The sequence below is a fragment of the Ursus maritimus genome, unplaced genomic scaffold (assembly GCF_017311325.1).
Source record: "Ursus maritimus isolate PB19 unplaced genomic scaffold, ASM1731132v1 scaffold_14, whole genome shotgun sequence".
Taxonomy (NCBI): domain Eukaryota; kingdom Metazoa; phylum Chordata; class Mammalia; order Carnivora; family Ursidae; genus Ursus; species Ursus maritimus.
Genome location: NW_024423786.1, coordinates 33,864,596 through 33,889,587, shown reverse-complemented (window position 1 = coordinate 33,889,587; position 24,992 = coordinate 33,864,596). Strand labels below are relative to the sequence as shown.

At 38.1% G+C, this 24,992-nt stretch overlaps 1 protein-coding gene across 1 annotated transcript in view; it reads right to left on the bottom strand.

Moving 5' to 3' along the window:
- The window catches only part of ERC2 (ELKS/RAB6-interacting/CAST family member 2), a 674,422-nt gene that overhangs the window by 343,412 nt on the left and 306,018 nt on the right, over positions 1–24,992 (bottom strand). The window contains exon 6 of the mRNA XM_040628134.1: positions 4,344–4,511. Coding sequence (XP_040484068.1) covers positions 4,344–4,511 — 168 coding nt within the window. The remainder of the gene's footprint in view (positions 1–4,343; positions 4,512–24,992) is intronic.

Genomic DNA, 24,992 nt, shown 5'->3' with positions numbered 1-24,992 from the left:
CTATGTTCTATAATCATCTCCTCGGATACTGTTTTTTGATAAACTCCATAGAGAAACCCAGTATGCTAATGACCATACTCCTGTAGCACCCTAACCTCTGAGCTTATCATCATTCAGAATTTTCACCGCCACACTTCCAAATTGGTAGAACAAAGCTGCTGAAGTGGGCATGTCCATAGACGCCACCCCCAGAAGCCAGTTCCACTCACCTCTCCTTGCCCTTTCCAACCCACAGGGCAATCCATGAAGCCCGGTAGGCAGCTAGTGAACTTGGGTTTCAGAGAAATCACCATCTGTTTTTCTCCCCCTAATAAATAAAGTACCTCTGTTCTATAAAGTGGGACTGAGACCTAGAATGAAAATGGAGATAGAATTTTTGTCCAATTTAATGGCTTTTTAAAAATTTCTCAGGTAGTAAGTTTATGTTGCATGAGCTACATAGCAGTCTGAATTTGATCTGGTTCAAATAATGCTACCATGTCCTATAATCCTGGGCATTATACACTTTCCAAATGTACAATGTCATCAAGGTTTTATGACATTTCCAACAAAAGCTCAATAGTCAGGTAGCACTTCATCAGCTGAAGTCTGAATTCAAGTATGAGAACAGAATGCAAAGGCTGCAGCTTGAAAACTGTATTGCTCCTCTGACTTCAGCATCACAGCCATAAGAGGATACTCCACTGAACAATTTTCATACATGCATATTTTTGTCCCCTACTAAAAGAACTCCATATCTGGGAATTATGGAGTAGAGCCAAAAATATAGCAGTAGAACTAAAAATCCACGCTCAATGACTGCTGTTTTCCTACAAAAGCTTGCTCAGAGATATTCTGTCACCTGGGGTTCTCTGTTTATTCAACTTTACTTCCTTCCTCAAGTAACAAAATGCTTAGAGCATTGTGTCCACACCTGCTGCCTAGACATGTGACCCATTCACATGACTCATGGAGGACACAAGATTTCTGAGACCCAAGGCTCTGAAGGCAAGACTGACAGATACGAGGTGCAAGCCTAGCTTCACCAGGTTAAACATGGCTATGAAAGGAGCATACCCATTTCTACTGGCATCAAAATACAGTGCTTGTTGCCAAAGAGTCTATAAGAAAGAAATATTAATACTACATGTCTGACATTGATATAAGTTTATTATTTCTTCCATGCCAACACACCCTAATCCGAAGCTTATGCTGTTCCAATCCAGGCCTGCCCTAAAAAAGCCAATTATGCTGAATGTGGTCAAAACTTGAAGGAGTCTCCACTCCCAAAGACAATGCTTCATTGGCCCATTGGCTTCTGTATTAGGTTCCATATTTTGAGTAGGTTTCTGAAATGTGTGCATTACTTCTTTGGGTATTATCTCTCCTTTACATTGCGGGTATAATAGAACTCCTGTCCCTTCGCTATGTTGCCAATGTATTATTTCCTCCTCAAATGGATTGGTTAACACTCAGTGAATAAAACTTGAAGCTGAAGAACCTCTCTAAATACACATGAAATATTTCCTAATCCATTATCTACGTTGTTTAAATAAGTGCGGTTATAATCATGTTGCCCAAAGGGGCCATAATATACAATTGGCTTTGTTCTAGAACTTCCAAACTAGTTCCCAAACCTTTAAGCTTTACTTTTGGGGCAAAGTATAAAATTTTGCAAAATGTGCATATCAGCAAATGTCATTCGTCACTTAAACACTGAAAGTACCTTCCCAAATTCTTTACCGAGAACATCAATGCCATTTATTCCTCAAGAATAACAGCACTTAGTTTCAACTCCTCGTGAAACAAGCAACTGTGATGTTCTTCATTGATTGACACCTGGTGTCATCATCATAAAACTTGAGGTCCATCAATAGCCATCAGGGAAATTCAAATCAAAACCACACTAAGATACCACCTTACATCAGTTAGAATGGCAAAAATTGACAAGGCAAGAAACAACAATTGTTGGAGAGGATGTGGAGAAAGGGGGTCCCTCCTACGTTGTTGGTGGCAGCCACTCTGGAAAACAGTGTGGCGGTCCCTTAAAAAGTTAAAAATTGAGCTACCCTATGATCCAGCCATTGCACTACTGGGTATTTACCCCAAAGATACAGACGTAGTGAAGAGAAGGGCCATATGCACCCCAATGTTCATAGCAGCTCTGTCCACAATAGCTAAATCGTGGAAGGAGCCAAGATGCCCTTCAACAGATGACTGGATTAAGAAGTTGTGGTCCATATATACAATGGAATATTATTCAGCTATCAAAAAGAACGATTTCTCAACATTTGCTGCAACATGGGCGGCACTGGAGGAGATAATGCTAAGTGAAATAAGTCAAGCAGAGAAAGACAATTATCATATGGTTTCTCTCATCTATGGAACATAAGAACTAGGAAGATCAGTAGGAGAAGAAAGGGATAAAGAAAGGGGGTAATCAGAGGGGGGAGTGAAGCATGAGAGACTATGGACTCTGAGAAACAAACTGAGGGCTTCGGAGGGGAGGGGAGGGGGTGGGGGAATGGGATAGACCGGTGATGGGTAGTAAGGAGGGCATGTATTGCATGGTGCACTGGGTGTTTTACGCAACTAATGAATCATCGAACTTTACATCAGAAACCAGGGATGTACTGTATGGTGACTAACATACTATAATAAAAAAATATTAAAAAAAAAAAAAACAACTTGAGGTCCAAAGGAAAATGAGGCTTATTCTCTTAACTTGCAATTACGATTTTATTCTATTTTCTCAAAGACAAAAAACCAAAAAAACTTGTGTCTAGGTTGCATAACCTTGGGCAAGCCTACCACAGTCCTTCAGTTTCCTGGGGTTAACAACTATACCTGCCTCATAGGATTGTGGTAAAAAATAAGTAAACAGTACATGTAACTAGCATAGCAAAGTATCCAGCATACAGTGTTCAACATAAGTTCAATAAATGTCAGCTTTCATCATTATTCACTGCTGGGGATTTTAACTGAGAAGTTTTCTTTTGAATCCTTAGTACCTGCTCCAAGAACTGCCACTCTGTCTCTCTGTTAGTCCCATCTTCCCTTGACAGCCCCATTGATTCAAGGGTCTTCGGTCATGTCTTCTGAGCTCTCTTCTAAATATCTGTATTAATTAGCTATAGCTGCAAAGGGGAAATCAAATTACCAGGGCCTTGTATGTAAAGATCTCGACTGAAATGAATTAATAATATGATCCATCAGAGCACCAATACCCTGAGAGTGAGGATGGAAGCCACAGGGGCTGGGGGAGGCTTCATGGGCATGCGACTTGTGTAGCTGCATAGGGCCCCATGCCCAGAAGAGACCTGGCCTTGGTTTCATGCTCATTCAGAAATTCTCAATAAAGTTTGAATGATTTTAATTTTGCAAAATTATGTAGGTGGCTATTATGACTAGAGAGTTTTGATCAGAGTGATATAAAATGTTTTATCTTTTAAAAGGCCTACTCTGGCTTTTATGTTCAGAGCAGCCTATAGGAAAGGTAAGGGTGAAAACGAAAAACAGCTAGGATGCTGTTGATATAAACAAGGTGGAAGATGATAGTGGCAAAAGACACCAGAAGGAGGGGCCATTCATCTGCAGCTGCAGCATGGGTGCCCAGCAACATGTCTGTCTGCGGCAGCATCCCGTTCAGCTGGCTCCTCTTGCCTACCATTGGTTCCTGCCCAGTTTCCATGCTGGTAGCAAATGGGAATTTAAAAAAAAAAAATCAGAGGGCATTCCCCACATCTGGATCCCCTACAATAGAAAAAATGAGCTGCTAAAGGAAAAAAGGAAAGAAGGGCCCTAGCTAGATCAAGCATCTTCTGTGTTAGGTGACTGTAGTCAGAACTTATTATATATTCTCTCACTGATTCCAATTAAGTAACAGGTGTAAACGTTAGTCCTCCCCCCCCACCAAAAAAAAAAAAATCAGTATGGGTTCAGCAAGGTAAGATGTACTAAAATTTACATAAATAAAAAAGGCATCTAAAATATCTTTAAGACCCACAGAATACATTGCTCAACCCTCCATAAGGAAAAATAATTAACTTTTCAGACTTGTTATTATTTTAGATGTATATATAAATTTGTATAATTATCTATATGTTTCAGCTGGAAAATATAAAAAGAATCATCACTATTTAGTTTTCAGGTAATCAAACAGAAAATTCATCAGGCCAGGCTAAAAATGGCATGATACAACCAACAGTAAGTTAAATACCAGTACATTAAAAGTTTACACTTCCTAATCTAAAAGCTTAAAAAAACAGTTTCTTCTCTTCCATATGCTCAAAAATTTCTCTGAAATGACAACACATGGATGATACCAATCCCCAATCTAACTTTGGCTTATGTCAGTTACTCACCTTCTTCTGAAGCACATTGATTTTTCTTTCCTTCACTTCTAACATATCCTTCATGTCTCGAATCTCTCCAGCCAGTGTCCCCTTCTCTTCCGTGAGGTCCTGCAGCTGTTTTGTTTTTTTATTGAGAAAAGATTCTTTCTCCTCCAATCGTAACCTCAGTGCATCTACCTGAGGTCAGGAAAAAGAAAGAAGGGGCAGTTTTACACAGCGGTCATCAGTAACCATCAATCACGTCCTGGCGGGGAGTGGGGCATCAGTGTACCTTTTCAGCACAGCATGGTCAAACCATTGCTCATGCTCATCTCAATGCCATGTGCTTTAACAGCCTGTATCTACTTTAAAGTCCTGTTGTGTATGTATCTGAACAGTGACACTTTTTAAAATATAAGGTATATATGAAACATAATGTGTCATGAAATAGTAGTATGTCTCCCTGTTGCGAATCCATAAGCTGGAAAACAAAGCACACTGATACTCCGTTGTGCAGGGAGGGCAGAACACTGCTCATGCTCTGCAGCATCCTCCAGGAGTATGGAGAACACAATGAGCCATGCCACGGACATCTGGAAGAACAAGACTGACAAGCAGAGAAACACTCCTGCATTAGAAAAATACAGGTTGCCAAGAGGAAGGAAATGCTATGGAAATTACCACTCTGCAGTGTTATGAAAGACTGCTTTCCAAATACTAAAGAAAAAAAAAGAGATACAAAAAAATCCTATTTCTACCTTAGCTCAAAAATTAGATTATTACAATTCCTGCTTTTCAAATGTCAGTAATAAAGTGCAGAAACATAAGCTTTATTTTTTATACTTAATATTCTGAAGACCATGTGCAAAAAAAAAGTTTACACGGGTGATGTGCGAGTTGGGAATAATGGAAGATTAATCCTCACCCTCCATACCAGAAATCTGATAGACAGTAGCTACATCAACAATCAAAAAGTAGTGAGGTAAGCATGTTACTTAGAGATATCAAAACAACCAGGCAAAAAGAGTTAAAACAGGTTGTCTTGGGGAAGAAGAAATGGAATAGAGGTAATTAAGGGTCTGCTGCATCTCATCACAAATCTTGTTGAGCATTTTTCTATTATACTACCAGCAAGTAAAAGTTGGATGAAAACACACACACACACACACACACACACTCACACACACACACACACACGAGAAAAATTAAAAAAAAAAAAAGAGGCAGGAATACCATAGTAAGCCAAAATAAATAGATATGTAAATACTATCAGGACACAGACTCAAAAGGCAACTTGGAACACTGGAAAGGACACTTTGGTTTTAGGCTGGATTCTGCTTCTATCTAGCTATGAGAATCAGGACAAATAACTCCCCCAACAGCCTCCAGCCTCAGTTTCCCTATCCACAGAACAAAAAGGTTGGAACCCCCAAGTGCCTGACATTTTATTATTTTAAAGACAAGAATCAGTCTTCGGGGGCGCCTGGGTGGCACAGCTGTTAGGCGTCTGCCTTCGGCTCAGGGCGTGATCCCGGCGTTGTGGGATCGAGCCCCACATCAGGCTCCTCTGCTATGAGCCTGCTTCTTCCTCTCCCACTCCCCCTGCTTGTGTTCCCTCTCTTGCTGGCTGTCTCTATCTCTGTCGAATAAATAAATAAAATCTTAAAAAAAAAAAAAAAAGAATCAGTCTTCGGTAGAACGCATCAGGGAAGGATGATGATTAGAAACAAAAAAGCTGTCAGAGTAGAAACTCCTTTTCTTACCCCTTTCCAAGAAAGGAGCCCCAAAGTTTCTCCAGTTTCTGTCCCAGAGAAGAGGTCCCAGCAAGGAAAGGGGTGAAACAAGTGCTTGAAGCCCAGTTGGCAGAAGGACCCTAACCACATTCGAGACAAGCTGGACATGGTCACCCTGTGACCGCACAGGGTGAAAACAGCATATTCCTTAAATATCTGATGGCTCTGCCTCTTCTTACATAAGGGCCATAGAAATCTAGGAGCTGGGAAGTGAAGGGGATACCCATGTCCTGGGGATTTTCTCTTGCCAGTAAATGAAATTCATGCCAGCTGCACTAAAGCTTAAGCATCCCAGATTCTCAAGTGGCCTTTGTTTAAAGTCATCTCCATCTACCAACCTAGAATAACATCAGTACTTCTCTTTGGGGGTTCATCCTATCTGGCAAAAAGAGAAATGTGATTTTTAGTTTATACATAAAGGGTGGCACTCCAGATTATAGTAGTGGTTATAAGGAGTTACATTCGATTGTAGAGATTTCCCACCGGCTGACCAGGACTCAGTGTGAATTTGAAAAGAAATTGTGGTCCCATTAGCCCTGCATTCTAGCTATCAAAGATGGATGGTCTATATCTGGACTACAGGAAACACTCAACATCCAAAACTGTGATATAAATAAATTACAATATGGGAGGTAGTAAGTGGTGCTGGAGAGAGTTTAGAAAAAGAGACTTGATAAATTGATATGCTTAACATTTGTTGATAAATAATATGCTTAACATTTACTGTGCCTTCTTGCCATGTGTGATCTATTAGTGCCCTGCCACATCTTCCTGAGCCTAGAAGAGACAAAACCCTAGGTGTAAGAATGTTTCTCCAGGAGTAAAATAGAGAGCAAGGATGGCCATGATCAACACACTGCTCGCAACACCCAAACTCTAGATGGTCTTCTGTTTGGGAGTTTATTTTCCATGCACCCCAATACATTTATTAGCTTCAAAGGAATTTGAATCATGACCTTCAATCACTTCAGGCTACGCTTATGGCTTTGCAGTCTCCTAGAATCAAGACACAAGGTTTAAGGATTTTTTTTTTTTAAATAAAACTTTGACCTGAACCGCATCCAATTCTCAACCAACATTAGCCCAGTTTGCAGTAAGCAAGTATGACATCATTTCTAAAATCAAATTTTAACTTCCAGATGGTGCAAAAACCACAAGCAGGCACACAGGCCTCCTGATGTGCAAAAGTTTAAATACAGGGAAGATCAGGAAAGAAAGAATACAATCGATTAAAAATTAGAATATATAGTTTCAAATGGAGTTCTCCTCACGAATATTCAGACTTCACTCAACAGTGTACATCATTTATAAAAGAATCAGAAAAGCCTTCAAGGTTAGATTATATTCCAACATCAGGTAGAGACATAAAAGTTAAAATGTTTGGGAATATGAAATACCTTTCTCTGCCTCTTCACTCAACACCAAATAATTTTAAGGGCCTTGACTCTCTCTCTCTTAAACTTTGGCAGTTGACTCAATAATAAAACTTGGCAAGGCAAAGAGCACCATCATTTCCCAGAAAAACAAAAGAAAATTAGAAGTGTATGATATAGTCAGCGCACAAAGACCCATAGGTTGAATTTCCAATTTTTACATATGACTTAACCGCGTGGGAACTAGTCACCTAATGTTAAAACTAGGACAATCTTTTCATTTTAGGATTACTCATTCCCTTCTGATCCAGTTGTATGTGTATTTGTGTGTGTGTGTGTGTGTGTGTGTGTGTGTAAGAGCATGTGTGTGTGTGTGTGTGTGTGTGTGTGTGTAAGAGCATGTAACGTATGAAAATTTAACCTTTTATCTGACAGTATAAAACATGAAACATTTATCACTTCAGCTCCAGGTAATAACTTGAAAGAAAAGGGCCATGGCAATAAAATTGGCAAAAATTGCCAAAATCAGAGTTAAATATTATTAATCTTTATGTCAGCACCCAGGAATTATAAGCAGTTCCAATGGTGAGGTATGTTTCTAGAAGTGCTATACATAAGCCTCCCAACCTTTCTGCTGTATTTTACACAGGCTTCAGAAACAGTTTCAATGTTGTGACCAAACACTAAGTGCTACTTGATGTGCCATAAATAATTTTTAAAAATCAAATGGTTCATTTCAATCTTAAAATGACTACAGCAACACTTGAGGGGGAAAAAAAAAGCCCTTGAGAGGGGAAAAAGGGGCCACTTGAAAATTTTCACAGATTAAATACTACTTACTTGACAACACTTCAGGAATTGAATAAACACACTATCACAAAGAACAACTTTAAAAGAATATGAAACTGGAACACTCACAGAACTCCCAATATAGTTTTATTTCACATTCAAAATTTCATTTGTTTGTTTTTCCTAATAGCAGACTTGGATTAAGGGTATATTTGAATTTGATTCAACTTGCAATCATTCAAATGGGGAGACAGTTTCAAGTTGAAAGTATGCATAATGTACACAGCCTCCAAAGACACAAACACTAAAAATAACCTAAAATCGAAAACTTACTGTAGTGGTAACCACTAGTTCTCACTCATATCCAATTCTCCTTTCCTTCCTGAATCCAGGGAAGCTCTCCCTTCCCAGCCCCTTGCAGGAAGATGGGGGTATGTGTTTTATTCATGAAATGTAAGTAGAAGTGACATATGCCACTTCCTGTCCATCCATCCCCACACTCTTTACCTTACTCAGAGATCTTGAAGGCTACATTTTCCAGATGGTGGAGCTACAAGATGGCAGAACCCCCATAAATCTGGATCCAAATGACCATGAGAAACAGGATCACTCCCTACCTTCTGCTGCTCTAATCCTCACCCTCAACATGGGTTGGACTTATAGTATAATCTGTCAAGCCACTAGGAAATTATTATAATTTCCACTGGTTTTGCTTAGGAGTAAGAACCTTAAAACTAGAAAGGTATGTTGGTCTTAGAGATTGCTATAAACCTAAAAGAAAAAGGGCCATTATTCCTCCCTTTACTGTAGGACCTCAAAATCTACTTTCCCCTATCCCTTTAACTCCAAATCCAAAGAAGGGCGGGGGGGGAATGACAGAAAGCCAAGGACAGAGCTAAAAAGAGCAAGTAGCAGAACCCTGGGGAGTGGACACTAGGGTCAAAGGTCAAGATCTTGGGAGCAGAGAGAAAGAGATCAAAGAGGAAGAATCCCCTAAAGCACGTTGGTTTGAACTTCCATTTGTAGAGACAAGTGGCCCAAGTGGACAACTCTGTTTTGCGAAAGTTTCTGCATTGCAAATATATATGTTCAAGCAATCATGGTAATGGCCATGGACTTACCCACAGGTCTTCCAAATGTCAGGAACACAATAAGGTGTTAGAAGCAAAATGAGGATAATAACAATACCTCCTTCATCAAGTTATTTTGAGGATTAAATTAAATAACATGCAATGCACTTAGCACAGTGCCTGGCACCTAGAAACACTCAATAAATCTTTGCTATTGTTATTATACTATTCTGCTTTCTACAACTACTAACCCAGTGATTTATATACTGTAGGAATGCAATAAAGGTTGCTAATCAGCAGCCCTCAGGAAAAGTGGAGACTCAGCAAGTAAGATTTTGTGCTCTAACATGTAGCAGGGTATTATATTGTCTGTCATTTATTTTAAAATATTTCAGCATACACTGTATGATATGTGTGTGTATGTGTGGAGGGGTATAAGGGTAGGTGGGTGGATGGGTGTATTTCCCAACTGGAAATAAATTCTCCAGGGGTAGTTAATTAGCCTATGAAAGACTTTAATTAAAAGCTGACATGCCAGAGTCAGCTACCAAAAGTTCCAAGATATTCTTTATATTTGACGAACACCTGAAATTTGGTCAATTAACATAATTGATGTGAGGAGTGATTTTTCCTTGGTGATGTGAGTGGTGTTTGAGATGTGTGGATTGGCTAGAAATGCTACACAAGTACTCCTACTCTTCCAGGAGCAAGATTTAAGACGGTTTGTCCAATGGAGATATGATGCAAGCCACATCTGTAATTATAAATTTCCTAGTAGCCATGTAAAAAAAGTAAAAATAAACAGGTAAAATTACTTTTAATAATATATAATTCGACCCACTATGTCCAAAACATTATTTGACCTGTAATCAATATGAAAAATATTAATGAGGTATTTCACATTCTGTCTTCTTCAAAATCCAACATTTATTTTACCCTTTCAGCATATCTCAATTAGGACTAGCCACGATTCAGGTGCTCAATAGCCACACATGGCTCATAGCTACCATATTGAACAGTGAAGGTCTATGACTAGTAAGCACAAAAATTTCAAACTTTAGATTTCAATATCCCCTGCATGTAAATGCTTCAGGGAGGATTATGGCCCAACAGCTAACAAGGTTGGCTGAGCTCTACCCAGAAAATATCATCGCATTGACCTAGCTAGTGTAAACCATTTGTGGCCTCAAAAGGATAGACAGCTGGAACTTGAAGGAGCACTCTGAGAGGTTGTGATGTACTACCTAAAGGCAAGGTCATGGGGTGGGAATCCTACAGCCTTCCTTTGTCTAACCATCAGAGGTTACTGATCTTTACCAAAGAGAACCACATGATTGTCAATGATCTAACTGCCTTTGTGATTCTGTTAGCACGGTCTTTCTGGAGTCTTGTTGAAGAGAAGAATTCAGAATAATCATTACTTTTCAAAAACTCTTTTTATACCAATCCTTAATTATAGCAAAAGTTGCCTTTCAGAAAAAAAGTCCTTCAGCAGCTGCACCATCATACACCAGCTATATAGATGAGACTATGTCCATCTCTTATGCTACGCTTGGTTGAGTTATGCCCTTCTACTCTTGGATTTCTGCAGCTATTTTGATTTCAGATTTCTCCTCTCTGTAGGAGCTTTTTTTTTTTTTAAATCTACAGTAACTAGAATTACACATTCATTTAACAAATATTAAGAATCGATTTTGTAGGGGCGCCTGGGTGGCACAGCGGTTAAGCGTCTGCCTTCGGCTCAGGGCGCGATCCTGGCATTATGGAATCGAGCCTCGCATCAGGCTCCTCCACTATGAGCCTGCTTCTTCCTCTCCCACTCCCCTTGCTTATGTTCCCTCTCTCGCTGGCTGTCTCTATCTCTGTCGATTAAATAAATAAAATCTTTAAAAAAAAAAAAGAATCGATTTTGTAGCATGCATTGTTCTAGGTCAGAGATACAGCATTTTAACAAGGCCATCAGGTCTATGAGTTATTGAACCACATATTTGTGAAGTTGGGGGTGCGGTAGAGCAAACAAGTATTATGTCAATATCATCAGTAACACAATTTTTAGAATAAGTGGGAAGTAATACAAATATAAAATCTAAAAGCCTATGTAAAATATTTATAAAAAACTGGAACAACAAAAGGCTAATTTGTGGATATTTTTATTTATTGGTAAAAATGTATATGTGCATATACACAAAATAATAAAATTCGTGATTTAGCAAATATCGGCTATTGTAAATCAAACCTGGAGAAACACTTTGGTATTCAGTAAAATGGTTTATTTAACCAATAGCTGCTCTTTACTGTGCAATCTTGGAACACTAAATGGTCTTCATTGATCTTTAAATCCGTTGTGCTTTATACCTGCTCCACTGCTTTCAAGATAATTTTGAATAAATCTGGGTCATAAAAAAAAGGCTTGTAATACTAATAAGTATGAACAGATGATGTATATTCTCTTTTAAAAAATTATTTTCTAGCTTTGTCCATTAAAGAGGCTTAGAAAGGGGTACCTGGATGGCTCAGTCAGTCGAGCATCTGCCTTTGGCTCAGGTCATGATCCTGGGGTCCCAGGATTGAGTCCCACATTGGGTACCCTGCTCAGCAGGGAGTCTGCTTCTTCCTCTGCCCCTCACCCCACTCATGCCTCTCTCTCTCTCTCTCTCTCTCTCTGTCTCTCTCTCTCTCAAATAAACAGATAATCTTTAAAAAAGAAAGGTTTAGAAAAAGTGTGAGCACCTACCCAAAATGCCCAGACTGTGGTCTTTAAAAACCATATCTCACTAAAAGAAATCAGTTTCATGGTAGAAATGCTTAATTTTAGATCTGTGGCAAGAAATGTACAAGGTGGGGGCGCCTGGGTAGCGCAGTCGTTAAGCGTCTGCCTTCGGCTCAGGGCGTGATCCTGGCGTTCTGGGATCGAGTCCCACATCAGGCTCCTCGGCTGGGAGCCTGCTTCTTCCTCTCCCTCTCCCCTACTGTGTTCCCTCTCTCGCTGGCTGTCTCTCTGTCACATAAATAAATAAAATCTTTAAAAAAAAAAAAAAGAAATGTACAAGGTGAATATAGAATACCCTGTTGAATCAGAAAGTAAAATTATTAAAGGCCAGATAGTCTTTTTTATTGGCCATGCCTGGGACAGTTGGGTGCTGTTGTATGAACAGACAGGGGGCAGGAATAGAGTCTGGGGCAGGTAGGGAGCTACAGCAGTCAACCAGAGGAGAGACAGTAGCTGCCACAACCAGGATGGAGGTGATAGAGAGGAAGACCATGGCTGTACTTGAGATATATTTTGAGATACAATCAGAAGGCAGCTGGCAGAACTGAGGGTTTGTATGTATAGAGATGAAAGGAAGGAAGGAATCAAAAATAATTCCTGGCTGGAGTAACTCTTTAGATAATGCAATTATTGCCTGTGCAGGGAAAGACTAGGGAGAATCAGACTTGGGGGTAGGAAACCAAGAGTCTGAGATTACGTTATGCATAGTCTGAGATGCAAGGAAACATCCAAAGGTAAATGGCTATATAACTTGGAGGACCCTAAGACAATAGAACCTGAACTACAGTCTAACTTATGTGTGGATAAGCAGTCCTGTAATTATATCTACATTCCTCCAAAAGACTAATTAGGATATCTACTGCCCACTTACAGATTAACTCCTACTTAGATGCAACTGTTTGAGACCAAGTTAATAAACACTTGTAAAAAGATGACATCAATACAGTTGAAAACCAAGAGATATCCCTTTCCTAAAAAGATTCCTGTTTTTTTATCTTTATTTTTAAGGTTTCTCTTCTCCACACAGTCATGAGTAGCAAGAGATTTGGTCATTTCTAAAAGGCTCTTAAGTTCCTCAAGACAAATGTCAATGATGTATTTACTGTCCTGTTGATCACTGCAGTCGGTAGACTGATAATGACTGGGAAAAATCGGGCTATATGGTTCTGCTTCTGTGGGCTGGCTTTCCTTTAGCAACCAAAAGCTTATGCATTTGACCAAGGGAAAAACCTATATTATATTTTAAGATATTTAGATAGCACTAAAAGAAACAATAATGGCTGTATTATAAAGTGCTTCATAATTTACAATATACCTTTCTCTTAAATTATAAGTCTGTTCCCTTATACAATTTCAACTCAAAAAATAAAATTCAGGGATATTTAGTATTATATAACCACATGCTGTGCTTATAAAAGTTAAGTTACAATCACCAGCTTGTTAATAACACAGTTGAGATTTTCAGGTTGTAAAGATGCATTTTGTCTTACCTACCTGTCAAAAAATTTTACCCAAGACCCACATGCCACCTACTTGAAGAAAACAATGCTTGGTTAAGAGTGCTTCGTATCACCCACATGGAAGAATTCATATCATATGCGGGTTAATAATCCAGCCAACTTTATAAAGCCTGTTTTCATACTTAAGTTTTTGGCTACTTCTTACACTAAAATTAGGTGGTTTTAAGTGACTAGTCCAAAGTTCAAAATTTAATGTTCAGTTCAGTTCCAGCAAATTTCTGAAAACACATGGGAATTGTAACTCATGTGTTAATACTTAAAGTTTTTGTTAATAAAACTTCCAACACTAACCTTACCTCATTGAACTTACCTCACTGGTTTTTATGCTCACTATAAAACTATAGCTGTCATAATATTTTTGAATTACTACAAAAGGAAGTAAGCCATTCCAAAGTCAATGTTATTTTGCAACATGATGATAGTTATAAATTCAAAATACTTAAAACCAATTTGCAAAGCTATCAATCTTAGTACCTCCTAACATTTAAAAACCCCATCTTCAAAACATTCACTACTATCAAAAAAACAAGTTAAGAAAACACCATGTATCATTCATATTGCAACTTCCCTTCAAGTAAGCACATTATATTTAAACAAGAAGATGCATTTTAACATAAAATTTTAAAATACTGGTTCTACTTAGATATACCATGAACTTTCTAAACTATCACTGAAGCCCAAAGAACTTGAATCACTGATAATTTAGTACCAAGATTAAGGAATAATTTTGTGATCTCAAGGTCAGTGCTTTTCAATAAATCCAAATAAATAATCTCCATCTAGGTATACTTGACTTGTTTGTCAATGACTGAGAAATTGGGAACTGTAGTCATTTTATTTAAAAATGAATTAAACCCATATTTTAAAGTCATGTCTCTTAAATCAAGACCCAGACTCCAGAAGGATGGGCACTTGTGTTCAAGGATACATGAGTTTCCTTGAAGAGTTGTTTTATGTTGTCTTTTCTTTTTGATGATTATCTCAAAAGTTAAAATGAACTTATTCTGGATCATGTAAACAACCCCTCATAAGCAAGAATTGTTAAGAGATTTCAATATCTGCCTTTGTGTTTGCATTTAAGATTCCTTTGGGGTAAAATGGAGAAAGCACAGAAGGACTTCTTATTTCTCTGATATGTTCCCTTAAAATTTTTGCCATTGGACATCATGGTGGCCATGTAAACAAGGCGTTCATCAGAACTACAGGAACAGCAATCAGTGAGGAAAGCAGGGTAACACACAGAACAGCACTATGCAGACCTCCTGAACTAGCACCTGAGCCATAATGGTTGGCATCATAGTCATATCAAGTATAAATTAATGTCCAGCAAATAATCCTTTTCCATATAAAGTTAATATCATTAGTTTAAATTTTATAGGCTTTGGCACTGTATTTTCATTTAGTGTGTAATTTTGATTTGGCTTCATAGTTCTGTAAGAGTTATAGACGTGCCTAGTCTTATCTTTGTGCCTAATTAAGTAACATAAGTAATAATTATTACGTTAAGCAATATTGAGTGTCTATAACATTCTTTTCATTTTTCTCTTTTAAAAGGAATTTCCTTTTCTTCCCAAGTGTGAAACAACCTGCTCTAAGTAAACAGTATTTATTCTTTGAAATCTTCCTGGGTGTTGTGCAAATATTAAATGGAGGAATAGAGGTGTGTTCCATGATCAAGCTAACTGGGGATATGTGGCTAGCTCTCTTAATTTATGGTAGACATTAGCATACTATGTTTTGACATCCCATAACAAAGATCTTACATAACTCACCTTTTCTGGCATCTATTTAACCGCAAAACCCTTGTTTTTCTACGAACATATAATAATATCCTTCAGAAATGTTTAGGAAAGATTATTCTCGAGTATCTTTGAGCCATCAAATATTAAGGCATGGCATAGACATGAAATGTTTGAGTGTGGTGAAATGAGGACGCACTACTGAATTAGATTCAGAAGGCCCTGGCTCAGAGTTAATTAAATATTTTTAAGATGTCACCTGTGCCTCACAGTGTGTTAGGTGATGCACCAGAGTGTCTTATGCATTTCTCAGGGCCACCTGGAAGGGAGGTATTGTTTACAAGTAAAAATACTGAAGCTCTGAGGGCTTGTAAGGCTAACTCAGTAGACTGCATTAAAGCCCTATCTTCTGGTCCAAGATTCACTCCACCAGTCTGCTTCCAGGTTCACTCATGGCTCTGCTGGCACCTGGAGGTGGGGCCTTTGGGGAAGTCACCTGCTTCTCAGGGACTCAGGTACCACCTCTATAAACCAACACAATTCTGTTCAAAGTCTAAAGTCATCACCTACCCCAAATTTTTATGATGCCTGAAAGTGAGTGATCCAGATACTAAAACATATTTTAAAACTTTGGTAATTAAAAGAGTTTGGCATTGATGCAGAAAGAAAAAAAGGAAGTCCAAAATTGATTCATATACTTATGGAAACTTAAAGATTTATTTATTTATTTGACAGAGAGAGAGAAGAGCAGGGGGAGGGCAGAGGGAGAGAGAGAACCTCAAGCAGACTACACAGGGCTCGATCTCACAACCCTGAGATCATGACCTGAGCCAAAATCAAGAGTTGGATGCTCAACTGACTGAGACACCCAGATGCCCCATACTTATGGAAATTTAATATATGATAAAAGTGAGATTTAGAGTCAATAAAGAAAATATGGATTATTTAATTAATAATGACTGAAAACTGACCACCCACTTACAAAAATAATAAAGATAATGCCTTACCTAACTCCTAACCACAAAAATAAATTCCTAATAAAGAATTAGATGTAAAAAAATTAAACCATGAAAATTCTAGAAAAAAATATGGGGGCTCTTCTTTTTATTTCTGAAGTATATTAGTCCCCTCTGATCTGCAGGGATATGTTCCAAAACCTCTGGTCGATGCTTGAAACCACAGATAGTACCAAATTCTATATATACTATGTTTTTTCCTATACATAGATACCTATGATAAAGTTTAATTTATAAACCAGGCTCAGTAAGAGACTAATAACAATGACTAATGTTAAAATATAACAATTATAACAATATACTTAATAAAACTTATGTGACTGTGGTCTCTCTCCTCTCTCTCTCTCAAAATATTTTTTCTATCATACTCACCCCCTTCTGTTTGTGATGACGTGAGTTGATAAAATGCCTACATGATGAGATGAAATGAGGTGAGTGACATAGGCACTGTGACATACCATTAAGCACCTATTTACTTTCCGAAACCATGGAAAGCAAAACTGCAGATAAGTGGGGGAGTACTCTATAGAAGTACTTTCTGAGCAAGAGAAAAAGCTTAAATACCATAAAGGAAAAGACAGACAAATAAGATTAAATAAAAATGAAAATGTCTTCATGAAAAAAGACAAAAGGCAAACTGTAGAAAATATTTGCAAAAGCCAAATGTAAAATGCAATGTGGGTTCCAGTATAATATGTTTCCAATTTGTAACTACAGAAGGAATATGTGCTTATGTGTACATAGAATATTTCTGGAAGAACACATAGGCAAATAAGTAAGAGTTTATTAAATGTCTACTATATGCTCAGTTGCATAGGTGATTAAAAACAAGGATTAAATTAATGTTAGTCAGTTACACTTGTAAGCTAACTAGGGCATCCCACTGACTGCTCTGGGGAACTTAGAGTAAGGTAAATCCAATCAGGCCCAGAGCTCCCAGAAAATCAACTGATCATCTGCCTTTCCAACTGACCTCTTCTCAGGGCAGAAATGCTGCAGTTAGAGAGACAGGCAAGGGCACAATCTTTCCTAGAAGAATTATTGTGGTGGTACATATTATAACTGCTATGACTCTTTATCTAATATATTATTAATACATTGTTCAAAGCCAAGTAAGAGTAATAGCTATACACAGAGCTTCTTAAGCTAGACTCATCAAATTCATATCTTAACCTATTAATTATATATAATACACATTTACATATAAATGATATATATTATAAAAAATAAAATATACTATTTGCAGCCATATATTATATTACACAGTGGCAAATAATAACTCTATTCTCTATCCATTTCTAAAATGCTCTGAACATTGGAGCGCATCAAGAGAGACAGCATTCACTGAGAGACACCCCTGGTAACAAAGGAATTGGCTGATGTGATTTCCCTCCCATGCCCCTCAGCATTAGTACAGGTCCACTTCTGGGAACCAGCCCAGTGCAGACACTCACTACCTAGCTTGCTTACACCAAGCCCCACACTCCACACTCCAGTGGAACCACACCTAGTCACACGTGCCTCAGTCCCAGCAGAGCAGGCCCCCTCCCCCAGATCAGCCCAAACCCTTGCTCACACCAAATCTCCCTATGGGGGAGTTCCAGCAGTGATGGCGACAGGTCTCTTTTCACAAGCAGACCAGAGCACACTTAGTTAAAACATGCCATTCAGGCCAGTGTCCAAACACTGCCTACAACAAGCAAAAAGAGCCTCTGCAGATGACTGACCTAAAGTACAAAGTGGCCAGGACAAAACAGCAGAGCACAGGCAGCACACATTGGAGATATTCCCAGAAGTGCCAGACCCTGGGGAATAGGGGACACCACATGGCAGTGCACTACAGGACCTCTTCTTCATAAGGCTATTACCCTCAAGAACAGGAGATGTAGCTGACTTTCCTAACACAGAGAAACAGGCACAGAGACTTAGACAAAATGAGAAGACAGGGAAATTTAACCTAAATGAAAGAACAGGACAAGGTCATGGCCAGAGATCAAAGCAAAACAGATACGTAACATGTGTGATAGAGAATTTGTAAGAACATTCATTGAACTTAAGAGTGGAAGACAAAAGTGAGACACTTAACAAAGAGATAAGGAATAACATATCAGAGATAAAGGGCTCAATAAAAGAAATGAGAAACATGCCTGATAGAATGAATCCCAATGGAAGAAGCAGAGGAGTGAATTAATGACCTAGAAGACAGAGTAATGGAAAGTACTCAAGCTGAACAAGAGGAAAAACAAAACAAAACAAAAAAACCAGAATTACGCAAAACGAGAATAGACTTAAGGAACTCAGTGACTCCATCAAACATAGTAACATTCATATTATAGGAGTCCCAGAGAAAAAGAGAGAAAAAAGGGGGAAGAACATTTATTGAAGAAATAATAGCTGAAAACTCCCCTAATCTGGGGAAGGAAACAGATATTCAGATCCAGGAGGCAGAGAGAACTCCCATCAAAATCAACAAAAGCAGATCCACACCAAGACATTTGTAATTAAATTGGCAAAATATAGTGATAAAGAAAAAGTTTTAAAAGCAGCATGAAAAAAGTAGACAGTTACTTACAAAGGAAAACCCATAAAGCTAGCAGGGGATTTTTCAGCAGAAACTTTCCAAGACAGAAGGGAGTGGCATGATATATACAAAGTGCTGAAGTGCTGAATGGGAAAAATCTGCAGCCAAGAATACTCGAGCCAGCAAAGCTAGAATAGAAGGAGAGATAAGAATAGAAGGAAAGATAAAGAGTTTCTGAGACAAACAAAAACTAAAGTAGTTCATGACCACTAAACCAGCCCAGCAAGAAATATGAAAGGGACTTTCTGAGTGGAAAGAAGAGACCAAAAGTGACAGGACCAGATGGCTTCATAGAAAAATTCTATCAAACACTTAAAGAAGAATTAATACCTACTCTTCTCAAACTATTCTCAAAAAAATGGAAAATGAAGGAAAACTTCCAAATTCATGCTGTAAGGACAGCATTACCCTGACACCAAAACCAAAGACACCACTGAAAAAGAGAACTATAGGCCAATGTCTCTGATGAACATAGATTTAAAAATCCTCAAAAAAATACGCATAAACAGAATTCAACAATACATTTTTTTAATTTATTTTTTTTAAAGTTCCATAATTTATTACTTGCATATAATACCCAGTGCACCATGCAATATGTGCCCTCCTTAATGTATTGTTGAATTCTCATGGGATAGGCTGGTGATGAGAATTCAACAATACATTAAAAAAATCATTCACCATGATCAAGTGGGATTTATTCCTGGGTGGCAACAGTGGTTCAATATTCGCAAATCAATCGACATGATATATCACATCAATAAAAGAAAGGATAAGAACCATATTATCATTCCAGTAGACTCGCAATAAGCATTTGACAAAGTTAATATCCACTTCTGATAACACCCTCATCAAAGTAGGCTTAGAGGGAACACACCTCAACATAATAAAGGTCATATATGAAAAACCCACATCTAGCAACATCCTTAATGGAAAAAAACTGAGAGCTTTTCCCCTAAGGTCAGGAACAAGACAGGGATATCCACTCTCACCACTTTTATTCAACATAGTACTACAAGTCCTAGCCACAGCAATTAGAAAACAAAAAGAAATAAAAGGAATCCAAATCAGTAAGGAAGAAGTAAAATTTTCACTATTTGCATATGACATGATACTATATATAAAAAAACCCGAGACTTCACCAAAAAACTGCTAGAGCTGATAAAGGAACTCAGTAAAGTCGCAGGACACAATATCAATGTACAGAAATCTGTTGCATTTCTATACACACATAATGAAGCAGCAGAAAGGGAAATTAAGGAATCAATGCCATTTCCAACTGCACCAAAAATAATAAGATACCTAGTAATAAAACTAACCAAAGAGGTAAAGGACATGTACTCTGAAAACTATAAAACAATTTCTGAAAGAAATTGAAGATGACACAAAGAAATGGAAAGACATTCTACACTCATGGATTTAAAGAACAAATATTGTTAAAATGTCTATACTACCCAAACTAGTCTATACATTTAATGCAATCCCTATTAAAATATCAACAGTATATTTCATAGAACTAGAAAAAAAATCCTAAAATTTGTATGGAACCACAGAAGATCCTGAATAGTCAAAGCAATTATGAGAAAAGAAAAGCAAAGCTGGAAGGTTCACAATTCTGGACTTCAAGTTATATTACAAAGCTGTAGTAATCAAAATAGTATAGTACTGGCACAAAAATGGACACATAGATCAACAGAACAGAATAGAAAACTCAGAAATGAACCTGAAACTATATGGTCAATTAATCTTTGACAAAGCAAGAAAGAATATTCAATGGGCAAAGAACAGTCTCTTCAACAAATGGTACTGGGAAAACTGGACATCAACATGCAAAAAAAGAAACTGGACCACTTTATTACACCATACACAAAAATAAATGCAAACTGAATTAAAGACCTAAATGTGAGATCTGAAACCATGAAAATCCTGGAAGAAAATACAGGCAGTAATCTCTCTAATATCAGTCATAGCAACTTCTTCCTAGATATGTCTCCTGGGACAAGGGAAACAAAAGCAAAAGTAAACAATTAGGACTACATCAAAATAAAAAGCTTCTACATAGCAAAGGAAATAATCAGCAAGACTAAAAGGCAACCTATGTAATGAAAGAAGATATTTGTAAATGACATATCCAATAAAGTGTTATTATATAAAATATACAAAGAACTTTAAAAACTCAATACCCAAGGGGTGCCTGGGTGGCACAGTCACTAAGCGTCTGCCTTCGGCTCAGGGCGTGATCCCAGCATTCTGGGATCGAGCCCCACGTCAGGCTCCTCCACTAGGAGCCTGCTTCTTCCTCTCCCACTCCCCTGCTTGTGTTCCCTCTCTCGCTGGCTGTCTCTGTCAAATAAATAAATAATCTTAAAAAAAAAGAAAACTCAATACCCAAAAAAACATGCAATCTAATTAAAAATGGGCAGAAGATATGAACAGGTATTTCCCCAAAGAAGACATCCAGGTGGCCAACAAATACATGACAAGATGCAAATCAAAACTACAATGAGGGGGTGCCTGGGTGGCACAGCGGTTAAGCGCCTGCCTTCGGCTCAGGGCGTGATCCCGGTGTTATGGGATCGAGCCCCACATCAGGCTCCTCCGCTATGAGCCTGCTTCTTCCTCTCCCACTCCCCCTGATTGTGTTCCCTCTCTCGCTGGCTGTCTCTATCTCTGTCAAATAAATAAATAAAATCTTAAAAAAAAAAAAAAACTACAATGAGATATCACAATCACACTTGTCCAAATGGCTAAAATCAACAAGAAATAAATCAACAAGAAACAACAGGTGTTGGCAAGCTTATGGAGAAAAAGGAACACTTGTGCACTGTTGGTGGGATGCAAACTGATGCAGCCACTGTGGAAAACAGTGTGGAGTTTCCTCAAAAAGTTAAAACTAGAACTACCCTACAATCCAGTAATGGCACTACTGGACCCAAAGAACACTAAAACACTAATTCAAAGGGATACATGCACCCCTATGTTTATAGCAGCATTATTTACAATAGCCAAGATATGGAAGCAGCCCAAGTGTTTACTGATAGATGAATGGATAAAGAAGATGTGGTACGTACACGTACACACACACACACACACACACACACACAGAGGAATATTATTCAGCCATAAAAAAGAATGAAATCTTGCCATTTGAAACAACATGGATAGAGCTAGAGTACATTATGCTAAATAAGTCAGTCAAAGAAAGGCAATTGCCATATGATTTCACTCATACATGGAATTTAAGAAAAAAAAAAGAATAAAGGGGGAAAAAGAGACAAATTAAGAAACAGACTCCAATTAAAGAGAACAAACATGGTTACCATACGGCAAGGGGTGGGGAGATGGGTTAAATAGGTGATGGGGATTAAGGTGATGAGCACTGGGTAATGTATGAAATTGTTGAATCACTATATTGTACACCCGAAACTAATATAACACTGTCTGTTAACTGGAATGAATGAATGAATGAATGAATGAATAAATAAATAAATAAATAAATAAATTGCCCTGAACACAATGTCATCAACAAGAAAATTCTGCAAAATGCCTACACTATTTCCTCTATATATTATGTTCCAATGTTTCAAATTCAGCCAAATATTTACTACCGAAATAGTTTTCACAGATTTGCTTTTCAAAATAATGAAAATACTTCCATCCTAAGATATTCAGAAACATGTTTTACATACACAAATAACTGAAGGAAAAGAAGATTCACTACTACAACTCCATTGTAACACACCCCGTAAAGTGTGTATTGAATTTAGGAACACATTTTCACTTTTAAGCCAAGTTGAAGCTTCACATCATTGACTTTTAGGAAGAGCATAAATGATTCTGAAATGGGTGGTAACACCAAATCCTGCACAAATTTACTTTGGCCAGAGCAAGAAACTGTTTTTCTGTTGGGACTTGTTACAGACTCTTCCAATTTATAAGCATTTTGTTACTAAGGAACGTGGAGCTGGAAATAAACACAGCTCCACGAGTGAAGAAGACAATTGATCAATCATTATAAAAGCCAATTAAACTAGAAACAAGAACTGCCATGGCGTTTAAAAAATTCAAGTCATGCTAAATACATTCTTTGCTCATTTTTTTTTTTTCATAAAGAGAAACAAACAGCCATCCCTTTCTGTGTTCACCATCATTGCTCCTGAAAATATTTACCATGATCACAGCATTATTACAGCGGGAAACATTTTGGTATGGAAAATCTGTTTCATCCTGCAAATTTTCTGTGTGTGTGTGTGTGTGTGTGTGTGTGTGTGTATGCACACGTTAGCATGTGCTGTATGCATGTAAATCAAATTACCATGTGAGCAATAAGTCAACAATATTCCATTTTATTATTCTTGCAGCAGTGCTTTCTTTGTTTAGAGTCCTAGAATCTTAAGAGAGAAATCAAAAGTGACCTGCTCAAAGAGTAATAATCAGTGATTAGAAGCTCCCACCATTTTCACATCTGTAAAATGAGGAGGTTGAACTCACTGATCCAGTTCCAATTCTGACATTCTGTGATTTTATGAATCTATTTTGTTAGTTCATATTCTACAATACTGGAACTTATCAAACCACCCACAAACTAAGGGACTGTTATTTCTGAGTAGGCTGATATCCTATAAGCAAACCCGGTCACTAGGTGTTCACCCATTTAAAGAGTATGCATTTTTGGTGCAAGCTAAGGGGGAATACAGACAGCACTTTGCATCACATTTGGTCTTGCAAACAAAGTGTCTTGAATAGAAATAACTAAAAATCATAGTCCCACCTTTCACAATTACCAATTTTTTGGGGGGTGAGAGTGGGGGGATGTGCTGACAGCATCAAGTCTAGCCGAAACACAAGAAATACCCAGAAATGAGAGAGATAATCTAAAAGGAAGTACTGTCTGAGCCAGAGGGGGAAATATATGTCTAGAAACTACAACCTTCTGATGATGGAGAAACCAAATGCACCAAGCAAGCTTGCCACTCTACTGCATCTCAAATACAAGTAAGTTTATACAAAAGACAAGATGACTAAGGATGTGCCAGGACAAACATATTACCAGACTCCTTCACATCCATATCCAGGCAGAATTTGTCTTTTAGAAGCTATCAACATTAACCAGCTTATCCTGATTTCTTCTGTAGATTAGGAAGTGGAACACAGACAAGGGCATTTCTTCCCTCCTAAGTTTCTTCACACCAGGCATTGTAGGGAAGCATATAAAGGACCAGAGGCATGCACAAATACCCCCACCCTATCCCAAAGCATTCCCTACAAGAAATACATGCCTCGCTGGATAAAATAATATGTTTGTGTCCCATTCCTTGGTCTCTTATGGAACTCTTTCAATAAGACTGCCATGCATCTTAGAAAATCTCCTCTGTTCATCATCTCAAGGTTCTGTTTGTTCACTTCACATGCCCACTCCAGGCAACTAGAAGTAGCTTTATAGAGCCTGGTGTTAAGAAGGACCCTTATGCCAGAGCCAGACTTGGTAAGAAGATTGGCAGCATGAAGAGGTGATGAGTTGTTAGGTACAGAAGTTTGGGGAACAATGGGTAGGACTATAGAGTCTCTCTGCATCTAGAACACTCAATCTTCACCCTTACATGCATGGTTGATCCCCTGTTCTTACAGTAGGATTTTCTTATGCATCTTCTGATCTTGAAAAACCTACTTCATATCTGTAGTGAGTTAAATGGTGCCTCCCCCCAAAAAATATGTCCCTGTTACAGAATTTATGAATGTGACTGTATTTGGGGGGGGGGGAAGATCTTTCTAGAGGTAATTAGGGATTTATAGATGAGATCATCCTGAAGTATCTGGATGGGCCTTAAATCCAATGATAAGGACCCTTATGAGAGACACATGGAGCAGAGACACAGATAGAAGAGGAAAAGAAACCAGACAAAGATGGAGGAGAGGTTGCAATTATACAGTCTGAGTCAAGAAACGCCTGGAGCCACCAGAAGTTGGAATAGACAAGGGAAGATTCTCCCGTAGAGCCATGGAGGGAGTGCAGCCTTGCCAACACCTTGAT